Below are 16,595 nucleotides of genomic sequence, written 5' to 3' on the forward strand. Positions count from 1 at the left end.
GTTGAGCGCAGAGCTGTGTGATGGAAAAAAGTAAGAGCTGTAGGTCCTTTCATCTTCCTTCATCAGCTGTGGCACCTGGCAGATACTGGATACCACTGCTTGGAGACAAAGACCCGGTAACTCAAGAAGCTGCTGGGCCTCCCTGCCCCAATCCGTCCCATCAGAACTGTAGGCCTCTGATTTCTTTGGCGGGCCCCGTGTGGAAGAGTCTTTTGTCTCCCTGGCGTCAGGAACACATCATGTGCCTGCTGGTTAGGTGAGCCTGGCGCCAGAGTCTCCTAGGAAGGGTGGCAATGTTCCCGAAGCCGAGCAGGGTAGAGCCAGGTAACGTCCCTGACTGGACGGGGAGGAGAGGGGATTTTCAGACAAGTCCTTTCTCTTTAGGGTTGGCTTCATCCTATGGACTCATCACAGACTTCAGGGAGCAGCACCCAGTGAAGTGTTCCGTCCAGGCTGGACCTTGGCTGGCAGACCAGCTGGTTCATTTCGAATCCCCAGCCCTGAGCCTGGGGCATACACAGGAGCTCAACATTCTTTACTGAATGAATGGATATCCATTGCCAGAGGGTGGCCTCTTCTCTAGACCTGGGGTTTTCTTTCTTTTCTTTTTCTTTTTTTAAAATATATTTTCTTGATTTTTTACAGAGAGGAAGGGAGATAGATAGAGAGCTAGAAACGTCGATGAGAGAGAAACATCGACCAGCTGCCTCTTGCACACCCCCTACCGGGGATGTGCCCGCAACCAATGTACATGCCCTTGACCGGAATCGAACCTGGGACCTTTCAGTCCCCAGACCGACGCTCTATCCATTGAGCCAAACCGGTTTCGGCTAGACCTGGGGTTTTCTTAAAATAGTGGTTATCTTGGGCCCAGAAGTCTCTTCAGAAATCAATGGAAGTAAAAGGATAAGGAGCACCAAACTGGGGAATAAAGTTCACATCCCAGCTTTGCCACTGAGCTGTTCAGAACCTGTTCCCTCACATTTTTAAAAAACACATATTTTATTGATTTGTTAAAGAGAGGAAGGGAGAGGGATAGTCAGAAACATCGATGAGAAACATTGATCAGCAGCCTCCACACCCCCCCACACTGGGGATGTGCCCGCAACCAAGGTACATGCTCTTGACCGGAATCCAACCTGGGACCCTTCAGTGTGCAGGCCAACGCTCTATCGACTGAGCCAAACCGGTTTCAGCTGTTCCCTCACATTTAAAGGAGAAAATGGGTAATGCTATTTCACCTCAAGAGTTATTATGTACCGTGAGCTAACTCATGTTAGGTTGAGGGGAGGGCACTGAGGCCCTGAGCAGACTCTCAGCGGTAACTGCAGAGCCCCCTCCGCCTTCTTTCTCGGGGCCCCAGCTTTCCGGTCTGGAAACGGGGGGCCGCAGTCCCTCCCAGACACTAGCAGCTTCCAGGCTTCTCAGGACCCGGGTCACCGATTCGACCCGGGGCAGCCCCTGCCTGAAAGACCCTTGCAGGTCGCAGAGTACCCCGGCCAGTTCCCCGTTGCCTCGGAGACGAACGAATCCCGCTTTCGAGGGTGGGAATAAGAACCAAGGTCCTCCCTGTCGCGCCCTTCGTCTTTGCGCCCGGCCCCGCCCCTCCGGCGTCCCGAGGCCACCCCGCCGTTTTCCACCCGCCGTCAGGCGAACTCGGTGGCCAGCCCTGCCGCTCTGTGACGTCACGGGCCCTGGGGACCTCGCCTGCCGCTCATATAAAGACCGACGCCGAGCCGCACTGTTGCTGTAAGAGGCCTTGTTCTCCACCTTTTTCGTCTGCTTCTGCTGACGCTGCTCCGCTCTCGTCAGCCTCCGGCCCGCTCTCTCCTGGAGACCGAGCACCGTGAGTAGCCGCCGACGGCGCTGGAAGGGGCGGTGGCGCCGCGGGTTGCGAGCTGGTGCGGGCCGCGCCGCTGCGGCTTCGGCTCGCCGGAGGCGGGAGGCACCGGGGCCTGGTCCGCCCTCAGGCCCGGTGCACCCGGCCTCAGACCCTGTTCCCCGGGAGGCGCCGGCGGCCTCCGGGCTCCCGCTCTGCCCCTCCACTCGGCGAGGCCTCTCTCCGGAGTGCGTCGTCACGACGCCCCTTGGGCGTCCGGGCGGGGGGCGGGCGGGAGAAGGGGCGAGCCGAGCCCGGAATTGGGCCTTTCCTGCTCGGGGCCAGCGTTAGCAGGCGCCGAGCTCGGCTGCCAGGCCCAGCTGCGGCCGGCGCCTCCCGGGTGTGGAGTCTGCGGCCTCGGAGACCCCGGGCGGGGAGGCTGCGGGGTCGTTGGGGAGGGCTGCGTTGTTGTGGGCGTGGGTCCGTGTTGTTTTGGGGTGAGAGGGAGCGAGGCGGCGCTCCGGGAGCGCTGGATTCCGGCCCTCATCTTTCTCTCCCCGGTCTCTGGCGTCGCTAGTAACCGGTTCTCCGCCAGCTGAGGTGGGGCCCAGTCTTTGCAGATAGCTGCCTGTTCCTCTGGAATATTCTGTTATTTTGCCACTGCCTAGAGTTGGTGGAACAACGGCTGTAATAGGTGCCGTAGTTAACAGGGCGTGACTTTTAGGAACTCTAACACTGAAGGTGTGTCTGGCTTTTAAAAAATGGACCTGATTGGGTTCGCTTTTTGTTTTGTTTTTTGCTTTGGATTTTTGTTTGTTTTGTTTTTGCTTTGGATCATTTTTTAATGGAGACTTCGGGTTTGGGTTTTTGGGTCACGATTATTTTTTATTTTTTATTTTTTTGGTCAGAACGTCACAATAGAATGTATCTGTGTCCTGGAGCAATGCAGACCTCCACTCTGCCCTCTGAAAAGAGGTGTCACTTAAAAGTTTTCCCCCTCTCTTTATGATGATGATAGAATTCACATCATGCTAGCCACAGTTTGTTTTTCTCTTTATGATGTTGATAGAATTCATATTGTGCTAGTCATGGAAGTGATTTAATTTCCAGCTACAGGAGCCTAAATAAATGAAGGGAATGGTCTTGAAAGCATGTCAAATCAAAATTTCATCCATTCTTTAAGATTTTTGCACCAAATTCCAGTTGTATAACACTAAAGAAAGTTCTCTTTAAATATTAGTTTAGGGTTACAATGTGCATCGAATTACAGATTAGCTGATTAACTCACTGCTATTTAATAAGACCTCAACTCCCTTAAGAGTAACCTAATATATGAATTTGACTATGACTAAGCAAATCTTGTTGTTTATTTGAGAGTTATTTGAAGAAAAGTGGAATGATAGTCTTGCTTAAAAATAATTTTATCAACTGCATTGCCAGACTTGTGATTCTGTAATGTTTATTCCAGTACTATAGAACATAAAAAGAACAGAATATTTTCTAATTAAAAATTGGGCTTACGTTAAAATATTTCTTTTTGCCTTGTCACAGGGCAGGTCCTATGCCCTGGGCCCTCTGCATTATAGCAAGTATAGGCAACATGGAGAAGCAGACCTATTTGTAAACTGAAAAGTGAAATTAAATTTTTTACAATCTTGAGTCAGTGAGAGGATATAGAATGCCTGGTTTTAAAACATACCTTTGCTTCCTTCCCCTAATAGCTTGTCTGATTGGGGGATGGAGATAATTGTCTGGGAAAAGCTGATCAACATTTTAACTGATTTAATGGGACTTAAAGTCTTTAAACCTAAAATGAATGAATGTTTTAAATGCCAAATTATCCACTTTCAGGTTAATAGTGACATCACAGGCTTAAGATTCTCAGAAGCCTTTAAAACTTATACTTGAGCCCCAGCTAGTTTGCTCAGTGGATAGTGTTGGCCCATGAACTTAAAGGGTCCCAAGTGCTATTCTGGTTCCAGGCTCATCCCCGTGTGGGAGGCTACCAATGGATGTGTGTCTCACATCAGTGTTTTCCTCTCTTGGTCTCTCCCCCTCTATTCTCTCTAAAAATCAATGGAAAAATATCCTCTGGTGAGGATTAACAAAACAAAATAAAACAAACAGAATGGATCATAAAATCTGTAGTTGAAATTTGAAGAGGTATTAATCTTTATGGGCAGGTATTTCTCCCCTTTCTCTACCCCCACCCCCAATCCTTTTCTGCCCAAGAAGGTGAAGATGGTAAAAAACAAAACAAACAAACAAACAAAAAACCCCACAAACTGCTGACTTAGAATTTTTAATTTTTAAAAAAAATATATATTTTATTGATTTTTTTACAAAGAGGAAGAGGGAGGGATAGAGAGCTAGAAACGTCGATGAGAGAGAAACATCCACCAGCTGCCTCTTGCACACCCCCTACTGGGGATGTGTCCGCAACCCAGGTACATGCCCTTGACCGGAATCGAACCTGGCACCTTTCAGTCCGCAGGCCGACGCTCTATCCACTGAGCCAAACCAGTTTCAGCATTAGAATTTTTAATTTTAAACAATTTTTTTTTTGCCAGAATTCAAGTCCTTTGAAGTTAATTGCTTAACTTTATGTAAGAGGTATCTTTTTCCTAATGACTCAATCTTAGTTAATAAATACATTTTTGAAATGAGTAGTAAGTTATTACTATGAGGATTTTGGCAGAAGATCTCAAACTTGGACACCTGGACAGTCAGTAATGTAAGATAAAAAGGACGCTGTGCAATTGGTTTCTTATTGGGCATGGGGAATTAGATTGACATCTGTTTATCCTTAGCTCTTTATTCTGTTATATGATCTTGCATTGATCCAAACATAAATACTAAGTATGTCATGATCTACTTTGGATTTGAACTTATTTTTCACTGGTAAGTTTCACTAGAGAAAAATTACTATCTTATTTGGTAGCTTTGTTTATTTTGAATTGCCCTCGGGTTTGCAGGAGTTAATTTTAACAGTTAACTTCAAATACAATAGCCAGTATTAAGTAAAAGCAAAAAGGCAGACAAAAATGTAAGTTCCATTTTAGAAGTATTTTGCCTCAAAAGTATGGAATGTAACTCTAAATTTAAACCAGCAATGAGTTCAGTAGGGAGGACCTTAAGAGCTTCTGTTTCTAGGAATTACACTTTGAAAGAATTTTATAGAAACACTTGTATGTTAGCCCGTGAATAATCACAGTGTTTTACAGGGCTATATACTACAGGTTTTTAGGATTTTATAGTTATGGAGAGCTTCTAACAGGCACATCTCATCCCACCCGAAAAAAAAAACAACAGAAATCTTGATTTTACTTTTAAAAAATCGGTAGTTTATGGAAATAATCTCTTATATTTCAAATTCAGTATAATGCTTCCCCCCCCCCCCTTTTTTTTTAGATGCCTTCAATTAAATTGCAGAGTTCTGATGGAGAGATATTTGAAGTTGATGTTGAAATTGCCAAACAATCTGTGACTATCAAGACTATGTTAGAAGGTAAGTTATTTTAAAAGCCTGGGTCAAGGGGGGGAAATAAGTAGTTTGAGATAACCTGTGAACATCGAATTTATACAAGTAATCTGTCAAAGTTCTCAAGAATACGAAGGGGTGAAGTTTGCCTTTTTTTGAATTTAAAGTATTAACTACATTTTTTTTTATACAGGTCATCCCTTTTGCATTGTCTGAATTAATGAGAGACCCCCCCCCCCCCATTAAATATATAAGACCAAGAGTAAATTTAGATTCACAATTTCTAATGACAAAAATGAAAGCCTTTGGAAAAGAGATCCTTTCTATAAGGTTGCTAAATAGAGCACCTGGTTTCAACAGAAGTAAACTGAGTAGATTGTAAACCGAGTAGATGTGTGTTTATTTTTTTTAACCAAGTTTTCCCTTTTGTCTAGTTTGTTATTCCTCTGAAACTACTTTGTTATTCCAGAGGAAACTACTTCCTCTCAAAGTATATGTGCAGCACAACAAAGAAGACAGAAAAACCGGTTCTGAAACATTTTTGAAATTTTTTACTTAATGTGGATACTCTTCTTAGTATTACCAGTGGGCTGGTGGACATTAATATAAAATGAGGACATACAAATCAGTCTCTAGAATTAGTGGGGAGGAGGAAATTTACCGGTAATGAGAGTGTTCTTCAGAAATTAGACTCTTAATTTTTCAATGTCAGATGCTTTTATATAGGGAAGATCTGTTGCTTACCAATAATTGAGTGAGTTATGTCCAAGCACTAGCTATATTCTGGTGAAAAAGAAGGTAAGAAAAATAGTTTTTGCGCTTGAAGGATTTTTAAACCAGGAAGGGAGACAGACGCCAAAAAAGTCAAACTGCCACATGGTATATATAATTAGTGCATTAATAAAACTGTGTGCCAACATGCATATAAGTACAACCAATGGACATAAAACTCAAGGGGGGGAGGAAGGGGGGGAAATAAATAAAATATATTAAAAAAATAAATAAAAATAAAGGTTTTCCAAAAAGTAAAAAAAAATTAAAAATTAAAATAAAACTGTGTGCCAAATGGTGCTGTGGGAACATCTTGGCTGATGCTATTCTTCAGGCTTGTGGAGAAACTGCAGTGGGTAGTCTTAGGTGATATTTCAAATCTAGTAGAATTAGAATGTTTTGGAAGATTATTCTGTAGTAGAGAGGATGTGTTAGAGAAAAGTAAAATTAAGGTTTTTTTAGTTGGATTTTTTGGAGTGGGATGAGATTGTGATACTGTAGTTGGTAGAGCTGAAGAATGGGCTTGAGAGGAATGGAAGTATCTGTGGCAGTAAATGGAATTGGGGCAGGAATGTAGAAGTCGGGAGTGGAGAATCAGTGAAGTGGTATATGTGGAAGCCAGGGTAAGAGGGAGGCATTTTGAGGTGAACAGTGATTGTTGGATTTATATACTGTTGACTGATCACTTAGGGTTTTACAGTTAATAAGTTAGATGACTTCTAACAGCAGATAATAGGTGTGGTAGAGGCGGAAGCTGAATTGCAGAGGGTGTGTCTTCTGTTTTCTCAGTGTATGACTTCTGTTGGCTGATAAAAGCTAAACACATTCTTTTTGGTCATTGACACCAATCATGTAACAGGCGACCCTGCTAGTGGTTCTCAACCTGTGGGTCGAAACCCATAGGTTGAGAGCCACTGCTGTAGAGCCTAAGACCATCGGAAAACAGATATTTACATTACGATTCATTAACAGTAGCAAAATTACAGTTATGAAATAGCAACAAAAATAACTTTATGGTTGCGGGGGTCACCACAACATGAGAAACTGTATTAAAGGTTTAGAACCACTGGTTTAAATGTTAGAGAAGTAATCCTTTGCAACCATTTTTATTTTTTTATTAGTATTTACCAGAGGATAGATTTTTATTGATTTGAGAGATGGAGAGAGATAGAGACAATGATGTGTGAGAGGAGAGAGAGAGATGTGTGAGAGAAACATTTGTTTTCCTCCCCTATGCTACCTGTCCTGAGATTGAACCTGAAACCTGAGAATATACCCTGTTCGAGAATTGAACCTATGATCCTTTCGTGCTCAGTATAACACTCCAACCAACTGAGCCACACCAGCCAAAGCTAAGGCTCTTATTTTTATTTTATTTTATTTTATTTGTATATTTTTATTGATTTCAGAGAGGGAGAAAGAGAAATATCAGTAATGAGAGAGAATCATTGATTGGCTGCCTTCTGCAAACCTCCTATTGGGGATTGAGCTTGCAACCGGCCCGGGCATATGCTCTTGACAGGAATTGAGCCTGGGATCATTCAGTCAGCAAGCTGACGCTCTAGCCTCTGAGCCAAACCAGCCAGGGCTAAGGCCCTTATTTTTAATGTGACTTAAGCCTTCTTCCAGATAACATTTGGATCTAAAAGATGGTCTTTGTATTATGTTTTCTCTAAATGTTAATTCCTCAAACACAAGTATTTCACATAGTAAAACTTTTTTCTCTTCCGGTTAAAAATATTTTATACTAGTTCAGGAAAGAGGTAAGTGGCTTGATCCAAATTGGGATATTATTTTTATTTAAAAATATGTTTTTATTGATTTTAGAAAGGAAGGAGGAGAGAGAAATATCAATGAGAGAGACATGTATTGGCTGCCTTCTGCATGCCCCCTACTGGGGATATGCTCTGGCATCTGAGGCAACCAGCAACTTCTTGATGTATGGAACAATGCTAAACCAACTGAGCCACGCACCTCTGCAGCCTGTGGTTCACTAGCAGGGTTGCCTCAGACCATCGGAAAACACAGATTTTTACATTAGGATTCATAACTAGCAAAATGACAGTTATGAAGTAGCAACGAAAATAATTTTATGGTTGCGGGTCACTACAACATGAAGACTGTATTAAAGAGTCTTGGCATTAAAAAGGTTGAGAACCACTGATCTAGAGAATTTAGTATAGAGAATGAGGATAAAAATTTAGTTTGTGTTTTTTTCTAAACGGTTGCCCAGCCTTTTCAATCACACTTATTAAATAATTTTCTTCCTATTTAAGAACTCTTTTGATATAATTTTGTTATATTTGTCCACTCACAACTTTATATAATTTTGGGTGGTTCATGGACTTTTTTTTTTTGTTTTTTGGTCCATGGACTTTTTATTAGGAACCAGCAGTTTTAAATGCTGTTAAAAGAACTATTTTTTCTTTTTTAATATCTATTTTTTTAATTTTTTAAAAAATTATTTTATTTTATTGATTTTTTGACAGAGAGGAAGGGGGGGGGAGAGAGAGAGAGAGAGAGAGAGAGAGAGCGAGAGAGAGAGAGAGAGAGAGAGAGAGAGAGAGAGAGAGAGCGCGCACGTGCGCGCGCGCTAGAAACATCGACCAGCTGCCTCCTGCACACCCCCCACTGGGATGTGCCTGCAATCAATGTACGTGCCCCTGACCAGAATCGAACCCGGGACCCTTCAGCAGACCAATGCTCTATCACTGAGCCAAACCGGTTTCGGTGAAAGAACTATTAATAAACTACTTTTTATACTCTTTCAGACATGTCATGTTAGTCACTTGTTTGAGAAATAGCCTAGTTTTGTATAAATGTTATAATGAAGTTAGGAAATAATGGCAAATCTCTTTTGGTTTTGTTAGATTTGGGAATGGATGATGAAGGCGATGATGACCCAGTTCCTCTACCAAATGTTAATGCAGCAATATTAAAAAAGGTAAATTAGCAAACTATATACTTCTATGTGATTTTTCTTAACAGTATCCTGGTGATCTTTCTATATTGATAAAGAGATAGCTTCCTTTTAAAAAATCTAGAACTCTTTGTAGTATGATTATTTGTTGTAGTTTATTTAACCTGGCCCTTGTCTAGTCTTTTTATTTATTTTTTATTTTTTATTTTTTATTTTTTTAAAAAAATAAATCTTTATTGTTCAGATTATTACAAATGTTCTTTCTTTTTTCCCCCTCCATTGCTCCCCTCCACCAGGTTTCCATCACACCATCTTCACTTTCCTCACCCCCATTGTCCTCAGCCATAGGTGTAGTTTTTGTTCAGTCTCTTCCCACACCCCACTCCCCTTTTCCTCGAGAATCATCAGTCCACTCCCCTTCCATACCTCTGATTCTATTATATTCACCAGTTAATATTGTTCGTCAGATTTTTTAATTCCCTTGGTTTTTAGTTTCACTTGTTGATAGTTACGTATTTGTTGTTCATAATTTTTATCTTTATCTTCCTCTTCCTAAAAAACGCCCTTCAGCAATTCATATAATTCTGGTTTGGCAGTGATCAACTCCTTTAGCTTTTTTTTATTTTTTTATTTGTGAAGCTCTTTATCTGGCCTTCGATTCTGAGTGATAGCTTTGCTGAGTAGAGTATTTTTGGCTGTAGGTTCTTGCTATTCATCATCTTGAATATTTCTTGCCATTCCCATCTGGCCTGCATGGTTTCTGTTGAGAAATCAGCTGACAATTGTATGGGTGCTCCTTTATAGGTAACTGCCTGCTTTTCTCTTGCTGCTTTTAATAGTCTCTCTTTGTCTTTTGCTCTTGGCATTTTATTTATTTATTTATTTATTTATTTATTTATTTATTTATTTAAAAATCAATCTTTATTGTTCATATTAATACAAAGGTTCCTCATTTCTTCCCCCCTCCACCAGGTTCCCACCCCACCCTCCGCCCCCTCCCCATCCCCCATTGTCCTCATCCATAGGTGCACAGTTTATGTTCAGTCTCTTCCTCCCTCCCTTTCCCCGATAGTAAATCCCTTTTCAGATAGTAAATCAGTTACTTAGCATTTTCTCATATCAATAATACCTCCACATGCCCAATGATACACTTCACACAAAAGACATTTTCTAGTCTTTTTATTAACACATTTAAGTTACTTAAATATAACTATATGTGATTAGCAAAAAGGAAAATTCTTGTGTTGTTTGTCCACTGAATGGGTGCCTCAAAGGGAACTTGAGAACAAGAGATGTGCTTTTGTTATCTTAGTTGATCAACTTACCTTGTGTCTAAGCATAAATGGCTCTCCACATTAAATAGGGTTTTAGTGTTTCAGGTCACATGGCTCCTTAACAGAACCAGCTATTTAAATTGAATTCTTATCTGAAAAAACAGCAACCAGTTTCCACATTGGGGGAAACACTTGCTAGACTTAGAGGAAAATGGCTAGAGAAAAATATATTTAAATAAGATTATTTAAACCTTAAGTATACTGAATAATCACATGATCCAAAACCTAAAAATGATAAAAATCTCTTGTCTCTCATCTAACCAGAAACCATAAGTAGTAATAAATGTTAATTTCTTTTATACCCTTTCAAGAGTTTTTTTAATGCCTATATTAACAAATACTGATTACTCTTTAAAAAACAAAACAAAAAACCTTTTATTAATTTTAGGGAGGACAGGAGAGGGAAAGAGACAGAAACATTAATTATCAGAGAATAACTGATAGGCTGCCTCTTGCACACACCACACTGGGGATCGAGCTCACAAACCAGGCATGTGCCCTGACCAGCAATTGAACCTGAGAACCTGTCAGTCCACAGGTTGATGCTCTATCCACTGAGCCAAACCAGCTGGACCTAAATGCTCCTTTTTTTTTAAAATATATTTTATTGATTTTTACAGAGAGGAAGGGAAAAGGATAGAGAGTTAGAAACATTGGTGAGAGAGAAACTTCGATCAGCTGCCTCCTGCACACCCCCTTTTGGTGATGTGCCCACAACCAAGATACATGTCTTAATTAGAATCAAACCTGGGACCCTTCAGTCTGCAAGCTTTATCACAAGAGCCAAACCGGTTAGGGCAAGTGCTCCTTCTCTTACAAGACTGAAATACTTGTTAAAAAGCTATTGTTTATTTCATTAAAGCCCATTATTATTGGCTTTTCCTTCTAGAAATAGCTCTTTACTCTTTTTTGCATCCTGGCAGTAAAAATTCTTGGCCATTTTTTCTCAGCATTTCCCTCCAATATTAAATTCTGTGGAAAAATTATCATACAGAAAACACCCATTTGCCCACCACTTAAATTCTACAACTTAATACTTTTTTTTTTTAATACATTTTATTAATTTTTTACAGAGAGGAAGGGAGATAGAGAGTTAGAAACGTTGATGAGAGAGAAACATCAACCAGCTGCCTCTTGCACACACCCTACCGGGGATGTGCCCACAACCAATGTACAATACATGCCCTTGCCCAGAATCGAACCTGGGACCTTTCAGTTTGCAGACTGACGCTCTACCACTGAGCCAAACCGGCTTCGGCTACAACTAATACTTTTAGTGTTGGTTTGGGTCCTTATAATCGTACATCTAGTCTAGCTGATCAGCTTCCTGAAAATTTAATTATAATGTGTTCATTTCCCTAGTAAGGGAACATATAAGCTTTTCCTGTTTTGTTATTACATTGTGTAGTCTTGTGTGTGTGTGTGTGTGAATTTAGAATTGTTTAGTGAAAATATATGTACATAGTCTCATAGTCTCACTTAGGTAGTGCTAGATTTTTTCAAAGGGGTTATTCCAGTTTATACTCCCCTGTAGAAGAGGCTGTTACCCGAATAATTTGTATCAAAATCTTAATATTCCCTAGCCCAGTGGTTGGCAAACTCATTAGTCAACAGAGCTAAATATCGCAGTACAACGATTGAAATTTCTTTTGAGAGCCAAATTTTTTAAACAACTTCTAATGGCACTTCTTCAAAATAGACTTGCCCAGGCTATGGTATTTTGTGGAAGAGCCACACTTAAGGAGCCAAAGAGCCACATGTGGCTCTCAAGCTACAGTTTGCTGACCACAGCCCTAGCCAGTTAGGCTTAGTGGATAGAGTGTAAGCCTGTGGACTGAAGGGTCCTGGGTTCGATTCCTGGGCAAGAGCAGGCATCTTGGTTGCAGGCGTGATCTCCAGCCCTAATTGGGATGTATGCAGGAGGCAACCAATTGATGTGTCTCTCTCACATCACTATTGGTGTGTGTGTGTGTGTGTGTGTGTGTGTGTGTGTGTGTGTGTATATATTCTATCTAATAAAAGAGTAACATGCAAATTAACCGTCACTCTGCTACACCCACCAGCCAGAGTGAGTATGCAAATTAACCCCAAACCAAGATGGCTTCGACCACTGAGCGAGCAGGAGGGAGGCTTGGGTTTCCCTGGCGATGGAGGAAGCCAAACTTTCCACACACCCTGGTGGGCCCAAGCCTCTGCTCAAGGCTATAAAGTTTTAATTATAGAAGATAAATTAATTCTAACAGAAATGGCAGCAGTCATGGAGTGAGCAGGAGATTTGGCTCCACTCCAGACTACAAAGTTTCAATTGTAGAAGATAAATAAACCCCAGATATCAGGATCTCTACTTGGGTTGCATGACCGGCCTAAAAATCACCACAGGCCCCTTCCCAGGCTGCCCTACGCCCCAAGGGAACCTCCACCCTGATCTCGGACACCCTTCAGGTCAAACCAGCTGGCCCCCACCCATTCACCAGGCCTCTAATCTGAGTAATATGCAGATTGACCATCAGTTCATCACACAAGGTGGCTGTCCTCATGTTGACACAAGATGGCTAGCGAGGGATGGCAGTTGGGAGGGACCAGGCCTGCAAAGGATGGCAGTTGGGGGGCGATCAAGCCTGCAGGGTAGGGCAGTTAGGGGTGACCAGGCCTGCAGGGGAGGGCAGTTCGGAGAGGGGAGAGGGGAGAGGGGAGAGGGGGGAGGGGGGAGGGGGGGGGGACGACCAGACAAGCAGGGGAGAGCAGTTAGGAGTGATGAGGCTGGCAGGGGAAGGCAGTTAGGGTCAGTCAGGTTGGCAGGGGAGTGGTTAGGGGGTGACCAGGCTGGCAGAAGCGGTTAGGGGCAAGCAGTTGGGAGCCAGCAATCCTGGACTGTGAGAGGGATGTCCGACTGCCTGGTGGGATCCGGCCTAAATGGGCAGTGGGACATCCCCTGAGGGGTCCCAGATTGGAGAGGGTGCAAGCTGGGCTGAGGGACACCTAGTATATCTATCTATCTAAAATAGTTGTGTCTGATCAAAGTGTTAATTTTGCATCTAGCAAGGCTTAGCATTTCCTCCTGTTTTACTAATCAGATTGTGAATTGCCTGTTTGTTTTTAGCTTATTTCTTTGTAGTGATTTTTAAGGTTTTATATTCTATAGGGTAATCCATTGCTAGTTGTATGTATTTTCCAGTCCTTTTCCTGTATGACTTTATGTATCTTTTTGCACAAAAGCTTTTTATTTTTATTTTTATTTTTATTTTTTTTTCTGATCAAGCCTCAGTTTTATTCTCTGAAATGGCTGCATTTATACAGCAGAGACAAAGGGGGGCAGGGCCGCCCATGCAGGAGGGTCTTTGGTATCCACAAAAGCTTTTTAATGTGGTCAAGTATAGTAATCTGTTTGCAGGTGTAGTTGATATGTAAGATCTTCCACCCTCTAGAGTTGTGAAGATTTCTCAAGCTTCATTTTTGCTTTTTGAGCATGGCTACTAACTTTATTATGCAAATCAACTTGTAGCTAGTTCTTAGCTCATTATAGGAATAACCTTGCCCCAGCAGTAGAATGAATACCTTGTGATAAAATGCCATAGAGGAATGAACTGTTGTTTTTGTTGTAGGTCATTCAGTGGTGCACCCACCACAAGGATGACCCTCCTCCTCCTGAGGATGATGAGAACAAAGAAAAGCGGACAGACGATATTCCTGTTTGGGACCAAGAATTTCTCAAAGTTGACCAAGGAACACTATTTGAACTAATTCTGGTAAGTTTGTTTTTTTTTAATAAGGGGAGGCTTATTTAGAAAGTTACAGAGGCAATGGAATGACTTACTAGCTTAGGAGAGAGAGAGGCATGTGCCTTGAGAAGATGAAAGAGGGAGGAGATGCAGAGGGGTGCAATGGAAAAAGAGTGCACTAGAGAAAGGGGATGGATGAAGATGTGGTGTGCTCCATAGAGAGCTGCTATTCTGTGTGTGTATTTTAAAAATATATATTTAATTGATTTTTTACAGAGAGGAAGGAAGAAGGATAGAGAGTTGGAAACATCGATTAGCTGCCTCCTGCACTATTTAAAAAATACTGGGGATGTGACCATAACCAAGGCACATGCCCTTGACCGGATTCAAAACCGGGACCCTTCAGTCCCCAGGCCAATGCTCTATCCACTGAGCCAAATCGGTTAGGGCTATTCTGGTATATTTTTAATGAACACTGTAAGATACTCTCGTTCAGAGCCTTTAAACTTATTATAGAGTTTAATTGATTAAATTAATTGGTACTGAGTTTTAGCACTCAACTCAAATCCACATATCAATAATCACATTAAATAGTCTAAACACCACAATTAAAGGGTAGATATTAGCACATTGGATTAAAAAGAAGCAAGACTCAGCTATGCTTCCTACAGAAAACTCCCTTTAAATATGAAGACACAGTAGACTTAAGGGGGGGAGGGTTATATATTATACTAACATTAATCAAAAGAAAATTGGAGTGAGTATATTAAGTAGAATTCAGGGCAAAGAATATTACCAGGATTAAAAAGAGTTATTACATAATGATAACAGTAATCAGTTCATTATTAAGAGGGCATAGCAGTTCTAAACATTTATCTGCCTAACTGCAAAACTTCCAAAAAGTTAAAAACCAATGGAACTCAAAGAATAATAGATTAAAAAAATCTTCAATCATAGTTAGAAATTTCCAGTCCTCTATAAATAATTGATAAAACAAGCTGAGAAATCAGTAAGGATATAGAAGACTTATGTAACAGAAAATTACATATAATGACAGAAGAATACATATTCATTGTATATTCAAATATCAAATTTTGACATGTTCTGAGCCATAAAATAAGTCTCAAGTTTGAAAGAATTCAATGTTTTCTTATCACAGTGGAATTAAATTAGAAATCAGTAACAGCTATCTGGAAAATCTGCAGATATTTGAAAACTAAAAAAATTCTCCATGAGTCAAAGAAGAAATCAAAGAAAAATTATAAAGTATTTTGAACTGAATGGAAATAAAGCAGAATGCATGAAAATCTGTGAGATGCCACATAGGAATGAACTTTATCAACCGTTAACTTGGCATTTAGTTTAAACCATCAAAAACACTTTAATGAAAACAAAAATCATTTCACAGGCTGCAAACTATTTAGACATCAAAGGTTTGCTTGATGTTACATGCAAGACTGTTGCCAATATGATCAAGGGGAAAACCCCTGAAGAGATTCGCAAGACCTTCAATATAAAAAATGACTTTACTGAAGAAGAGGAAGCCCAGGTATGTAGTCCCATAGTTTGTTCTTGATCACATGCGTTTTAAAAGAGAATGAAATCCTAACATGCCAGGAAAAGAAGTGCCTGTGTCAAAGAATGTTGATTTTATTTGAGGTATAAGAGATAGGTACTTACTATGTCCTAAAACATTACAGGTACCTCTGTGTCCTAAAATGAGTCTAGACACTTGAATGATACTGCCTTTTTTTTTTTTTTTTTTTTTTTTTTTTTTTTTTTTTTTTTTTTTTTTTTATTTTTTTTTTTTTTTTTTTTTTTTTTTTTTTAATAATATATTTTATTGATTTTATTTTTATTTATTTATTTATTTTTTACAGAGAGGAAGGGAGAGGGAGAGTTAAAAACATCGATGAGAGAGAAACATCGATCCAGCTGCCTCCTGCACACCTTCCAATGGGGATGTGCCCACAACCAAGATACATGCCCTTGACCGGAATATATAATAATAATATATATATTATTGATTTCAGAGAGAGAGGGAGATGGAGAAATAGAAACATCATTATTGAGAGAAAATCATTGGTTGGCTGCCTTCTGCACGCCCCTACCAGGAATTGAGCCTGCAACCCGGTCATGTTGGAATTGAACCCTGGATCCTTTAGTCCACAGGCTGATGCTCTATCCACTGAGCAAAATAGGCTAGGGATTTTTAATGTGTTTTTATTGATTTTTAGTAAGGGGAAGAAAGAGAGCAAGAGATAAAAACATCAATGATGAGAGAAAGTCATTGATTGGGTACTGCTACTGGGGATGGAGCCTGCAACCTGGGCATGTGTCCTGACGGAATTGAACCAGTGAACTCATAGTTCCCGTGTCGATGCTAAACTATTGAACCACACTGGCTTGGCATGCCTTTGCTTTTTTGATAATTTCAGCAGGGCAAAATAACCTAGTGGGGGGGAAAGAAGTGTGACTAGGAAGTTTACTATTACCTGGTGTTTTTCCAGTTTTCCATCTGTTTCTTTATGATCAACCTTAGAGGTTATTA

At 40.8% G+C, this 16,595-nt stretch overlaps 1 protein-coding gene and 1 long non-coding RNA gene across 7 annotated transcripts in view; both read left to right on the plus strand.

Moving 5' to 3' along the window:
- SKP1 (S-phase kinase associated protein 1) overlaps nt 1-16,595 on the plus strand; it is a 34,117-nt gene that overhangs the window by 16,565 nt on the left and 957 nt on the right. The window contains exons 1-5 of one of the 6 annotated variants that reach the window (XM_045576572.1): nt 1,625-1,749; nt 5,231-5,327; nt 8,942-9,015; nt 13,928-14,071; nt 15,453-15,593. In XM_045576572.1, coding sequence (XP_045432528.1) covers nt 5,231-5,327; nt 8,942-9,015; nt 13,928-14,071; nt 15,453-15,593 — 456 coding nt within the window. In that variant the 5' untranslated portion in view covers nt 1,625-1,749. Of the gene's footprint in view, nt 1-1,624; nt 1,847-2,401; nt 2,420-2,775; nt 2,795-4,701; nt 4,721-5,230; nt 5,328-8,941; nt 9,016-13,927; nt 14,072-15,452; nt 15,594-16,595 lie in introns of those variants that run through there. The other 5 variants (XM_036425390.2, XM_036425393.1, XM_045576573.1 and 2 more) reach the window with 5 other exon arrangements.
- Nucleotides 9,022-10,419, plus strand: LOC118711898. Its single transcript, XR_004985861.1, has 2 exons — nt 9,022-9,164; nt 10,155-10,419. It is a non-coding gene; the product is annotated as an uncharacterized LOC118711898 (long non-coding RNA).

This window comes from Pipistrellus kuhlii, unplaced genomic scaffold, assembly GCF_014108245.1.
Source record: "Pipistrellus kuhlii isolate mPipKuh1 unplaced genomic scaffold, mPipKuh1.p scaffold_m20_p_8, whole genome shotgun sequence".
Taxonomy (NCBI): domain Eukaryota; kingdom Metazoa; phylum Chordata; class Mammalia; order Chiroptera; family Vespertilionidae; genus Pipistrellus; species Pipistrellus kuhlii.